Consider the following 5,823-nt stretch of genomic DNA (forward strand, 5'->3'; position numbering starts at 1 on the left):
GTGGTGATTTGTTTTACCCCTTTTTTATTTATTTTTTATTACAAAACTTAAAAATAAAATTCCTATTTGATTTGTGTGTGTGTGTGTGTGTGTGTGTGTGTATGTATGTATTTAATTAGGTTTGTCTTTTTATTTTCATAATCTGAATTAATGTATGTTACATCACAAGTGTATATGTATCTTTATTACTTACACTACTGTATATTACATGTTATTGTTACTTTCTGTCAGACCCAAGATCACCTAATCAAGATCACCTAATAAAAAAAAGTGAACAAAAAAAAAATTAATGCACTGTCGATATCTTCTATACGCACTGCCGGCACATCCGGGAACTTAACTGTTAATTTCGTTCCCGCCCCTTTTTAGGGGAAAACAAACCAGATTTCCCATAGACTTCAAAACAAAATAACGGCACAAACCAAAGTCCGTACACAGCCGGCAGGAGTGAATAACTTAAGAAATCATTAATATAAAATATGTCAAGTAATTATAAGTCCACACTGCCTGCCATAGAGCGTGAAAGATACATACACAAACTTAATTTGGTCAATTTAAAAACATGTCCCTTCATTCTCCCAGCGTCAAATTGATGCAACAACCCCACCCAGTGGCCAGAGGTGTCTTACCTGGACATTTACTTGTACCTCATCGAGTAACCAGGTAAGCCAGTGAATGATTTTACTTCGTTTTTGAAAGTAAAAATCTCTAAATGTATATAGTATGTCTTTATATTTAGAGTAATGAGTAAACTTTTCTGTCCCGCCATACAACTTAGCTTTCGATAGCATCATCTGTAATTCATGATATTTCCATAACTGCAAGACATGGATGATGATGATGGCAGGTAGCTTGGGCTAGTTGATAACGGACATACACTAAGACAGCCCAGCAGTTTTCTATCTAACACCATCACAAACATTAATCAATGACATCTGTAGTAGTCACTCATAGGCCACACTGAGAGTGCCGTCTTTGCAGTGGGGAAAGGACCACGAGGTGGATGCCATAGAAACCCATTTCCGTCAGGACCACTATTGTCAAATACGATTGACAATTAGCATACAGTTAGGATTGGCGGTATGGTTCCGTTCTGGGCGAGAACTCCCTGCGCATCCATGCAGCCGAGCATGGATAATAGCAGGGAGAGCAGCAATAACCCCCCTTAGGGTAAACAGACCAGAACCAACATGAATGTATGCAATATCGTTATTTTAAGATTTAAAGTACAACATAATTCGAGAATTTATTCTGATTCAAGGGGAAAACAAAATCCTGACTGAAGAGAGGAGGGGCTGGGGATGGAGGAGGGTAATCAGCATGTAGGGTGACCACCATCAAACAAACCAAATGTGGGACGATCATAAGTTTGTGTGGGACATGTTACCAACACTAAATTATAGCCTGAAACTGTTATATAATGTTTATCTAACTTAATAAAAATATTTGTATTCTGCCTTTCAGCTGATCAAAATTCTTTGTTCTTTAGTCCCTTCCAGAAAACACCATTACATCACAATGTAACATTGCATGTCTTTATTTTACATGACATTTAACTTCAACATCACTGAGCCCAAAGGCATCATGCAGAGCACTATTTTTGAAACAGTTCTGACCAAGTCCAACTACAATCCAACAAAATAAATGAACTAATAAAATATAAACCAAAATTTAGATCATTGACAGTCTTATATATTAAGAATATATTAACCCTCAGGGGACGGATTGGGCGGTACCGCCCAAAATGACATACTTTTACAAATGTGCAATTATCTTAAAAACTATTAATGATAGAGAGGTGCGGTCTTTTTTTCCGTCTTCCTCAGATTCCGCTGAAAACAATGATAACAAACTTACCCGGCTTGTATACACACTTCCTTGTTGCGCAATACCACTTCGTCAAAGTCCAATGAAATCGATGTTGTTTGGCAGATTCACGAGCAACAACCAATGGAAAAATTGGCGATGGAGGAATATTTTTCTTACCCAATCAGAGGAAGGTTACAATGACGTATTCTAGCAAATCGGAGGACTCTGTAGCCTTGCAAGGGGTGGTACTATATACTATTACGCAAACAGCATTGAGTGGCAGAGATGACAGAAAGCAAACGGACGCGTCGAGTATAAACAAGGCTTTAGGGAGCGAGAGCGCACAGAGATATGAGAGAGAGACAGAACAATTATAATATATATATGTGACCGATCACGGAAAGTAGGGACACAAGTCGGTTTTGGGGCATTTTGAGTTATTCACAGATTCTGAAAGTGTAGTCTCAAAGCTTTCCAACGATGTGTAACACATGGAAATCTGATAATATTTGGAGATGTTGTGGCCATTTGAAGGTAGGCACACAAAAAAGCTAAAAGGGGAGAAAACAGCCTCAAAAGATTGTGCAGTTCTCACCTCTCTCTGCTGCTGGGAGTGACAATAGGGCTCATTTACATCTCATTTAGATAAGCCATACCCCCTGTAAAGCTCCCCCCTGTAAAGCTGTAAAGCACAGGGGGGAGCAAAAAGGTCAGGAAAATGTGCCATCAAAGAAAAAAAAAAGTTTGCAAACAGGTAATAAATAAATGTCTCTTAGCATCTACCGATAAAACTGTATAGGCAACTCTTATGTACACTGAATAAAAAATAAGATAAACTCTAGAGAATGTTAAAATCAGAAACAGGATGTGCTATGTGATTTTATATATATATATATATATATATATATATATATGCTGGGCAGTAGCTAATATTAAGAAATATGTTGTGCTTTTACTTTTAAAAATGTTGGTAACGTTACAGTTAATGCTTACAAACATTGAAGATTTTGAATACAGAAGTTACATTTGTAATGGTGTATTTTCATTTAGATGTGGTATTATTATTTGTGCAGTAGCTAAGATTAATTACTGCATAAATTAATTAAGATTATTAAGTAATAAATTCATTTTAAGACAGCATGGAATAGATTGTAGAATATGCTGTTAGCTATAATTTGGATGGTATAGTACCATGAGCCACAATTAAAGTCTTGTGACACTCATGGCAGGCGTTATTGTTGTTGTTGTCGAGTTTCTGCGCGCCGATTGCTTTGGGCCGGGCCTAGTCAAAGTCCAGGGCTGTTTTTTAGTCCCCGTCCGTCCCTACATACAGTATAGGAGTATGCATCAGAATAGATTTTATTGCCATTGTCAATGAAAGGTTTTACAGACTAGGAATTTTCTTCGGTGTACTCATGCAACATGAAACACAAACTTTTGCTAATGATAAAAAATAAGCAATAAACTGGTTGATTGATATATTCTTTTTTTATTTTCCATAAGCAAATCAATCAAACATTGTTTAGAGTGCTTTTCATACAAGAATGTAAAACTAAATTCAGGTGGTTGGTTGATAAAGTGACATTGCAGGTGTTGTAAACAAGAAAAAAGGTCTTTGTGACACAGTCCAAAGAAATTACATTCGCATCCTCTTCTGTGGACTCTTCTGTGTTGTGACCCTTGGCGCTGGGCATGTGATGTCTCTTGCCTCGTCAGCACAGAATGGCCTGATTTTTTCATATAGATAGTTCTGCCTGTCAATTTTCAGTCCAGGTGGGGCCAGGACAGGAAGACCCTCGACAGGGGGCAGATCTGCTCCGTCGCGCAGTAGCTGATATTCGACAGGTTGTGCATCACGGTGACTTTTTGCAAGCACCACACCTGGTCTCTTGGCTTCAAAGCTGTGACAGAAAAAGCACATAAGACATTTTAAACATGGCAAAGTATTTTCTTATAAAAAAACTGTCATGTGTATGTTGTTGCTATGTTATATTGTATGTACACAATGTGAAAGTTTCAATTACCTGAAGTGCTGATAACTCTTGATCTGTGGGAGTCTACGGAAGTGGCGAGTCAGATGCTGCTGCCAGTCGAAGGTCTGGACTAAAACTTTGCCCTCTGCCGTTCCAACAAGCTGTGGGATATTGAGGCGACTCACAGGAGAGCTGTTTTCCACAACCTGATGACAAAAAAGAGAAGAGAGGAAGAAAAAAAAAATCTTCAGTTAAATGTTTCATTGAAGCAGAACAGAAAACAGCACTGAAGTCATTAAAGCAAAGTAAAGTTAAAGTACCTCAGCGATGTCTGCCAAAGTGTTGACTCTTGTCTTCATGTAGGCTTGCTTGATGAGTCCCAAGCCACAGTCAGGGGAAAACTTGGTGTGGCCAGCAATAAGGAAGTGGATTTCAATTTTATCGTGAAGCTTGTGTCCAACCCGCCAGGCAAGGTACCAGAGCATGAAGTTGTTCTTGTTCTGCCCACTGCAGTTGTCACAATGAAGATCCACCTCTGTTTCTCCAACTCCAAAGTTGCAGAAGAAATGATGCATGTAGCTGATGACTTCATTGCTTCCCTTAGTAGATGACATGCCTTCATCAATCAGGTAATTCACCTGTTTCTGCAGCCCTTCACATGAAACACCAAATAGGCCACATTTCCGTGGGGTCAGGAAGTACATTGGTCCTGGCTGGAGAGGGTTTGAGGGAAAGTGTAACTGTAGGAGACAGAGGGAGAGAGGGAACTTGGATTAGATTAAATTAAATTTGCATCTATTCATAATTGTCTAATAAAGATAAACCTTACTATATTGATGCTATTCTGCATTTGCACTATTTATTCTCATGCACCAAATCGCCCTTTAAGGGACATTAATGAAGTAAAGTGAAGTAAATGTGTGTGAAATATTACCTGCTGAGCAAAATCAAAACTGTAATGCATCCTAATCTTCTTGCTTGCTGGTAGGGATGGTCCAAAAGACAGGTTAGAGCCAGAGCAAATCTTTCTGCAGGCAGCAGTCATGTCGTTGTACACAGCCCTCTCTTTCTGCACAAGGGAAAGATGATCTTGTTGCTTCTTTACTGCTTCAGACTTTCTATCATCTGGGAGGTTTGCACTTCGTATCAGCTGCTCGTTATTGCTTTGGCACTGCCAGCAGAGATCTGTGCGTGGCCGGCAACTTTTGATGTGTGGGAGAAGTCGGTTCCACAGTGCTTTGAAGCTGGTTTTACAAACTGCACGCTCACCTGAAAAACAGATATTGCTTATGGTTAATTGTATTGTAATTGCTAATAGTGCTCCGCATTATTTCACTTTATAAGCACTCAATTTTAAATCAATGTTTACACATACCAAGCTCCTTAGCAGACTTCACGTAGAGACGCCACACTGAGGCCTTGGACACATGAGTTGGCAGCAACTTCACATGCCAATCCTTATGCCCAGGCTGTCGGCCAGGCAGCATGATGGCATTGTCTTCTGCATAGTTTTTTATGAAGTCCACAACTCTGTTGATATCCTCAGGGCTGATGAACCTGGCTGGTGGACGTGGCAGTGAGTGCTTCTTCCTCAAACGTGGTCTTGTCCCATTCTCCTCATAGTGTTTGACTATATCAGCCAGGGTGTCTCTGCCAATGCTGAAAAAAGGGGGGAAAAAGAAAAAACGTTTAACATCATGGTCTTGCTAACAGGCATCTTGTCACCTATATCAAAATGTATTGTACAAATTATAGGTACTTTTACTTTACTGAAGTAAATTTTATGATGAATACTTTTTACTTTTACTTACTTTAGAGCTTGTATCTGTACTTCCTGGTTTAGTCTTGTTTTAGTCCTGGTTTAGACCTCACAGTTAGTGGTTAGACCTGGTTCGAGTCAAAGGATTAAAAAAATCCTGTACATTAAACTCTTCATAAATACTTTTACTTTTGACTTATAATGCACATTTTACGGCTACGTATACTTTATACTTTTACTTAAGTAGGAATTTAATCTGATACATTTACGATTACGTTAGTA

General features: G+C 38.9%; 1 protein-coding gene across 1 annotated transcript; it reads right to left on the reverse strand.

Annotated features, from left to right (window-relative positions):
* Positions 1 to 3,445: 3,445 nt before the first annotated feature.
* On the reverse strand, positions 3,446 to 5,360 carry LOC143750708 (uncharacterized). Its single transcript, XM_077243886.1, has 5 exons — positions 5,158 to 5,360; positions 4,717 to 5,051; positions 4,103 to 4,522; positions 3,834 to 3,988; positions 3,446 to 3,710 (listed from the first exon to the last, which is right to left on the reverse strand). The coding sequence occupies exons 1-5, from the start codon at positions 5,267 to 5,269 to the stop codon at positions 3,446 to 3,448; spliced, it is 1,287 nt and encodes a 428-aa protein (XP_077100001.1). The 5' UTR covers positions 5,270 to 5,360.
* Between the last annotated feature and the right edge of the window lie 463 nt (positions 5,361 to 5,823).

This window comes from Siphateles boraxobius, unplaced genomic scaffold (genome assembly GCF_051911475.1).
Source record: "Siphateles boraxobius isolate OS27281-9 unplaced genomic scaffold, OSU_SipBor_1 25, whole genome shotgun sequence".
In the NCBI taxonomy this organism is placed as follows: Eukaryota; Metazoa; Chordata; class Actinopteri; order Cypriniformes; family Leuciscidae; genus Siphateles; species Siphateles boraxobius.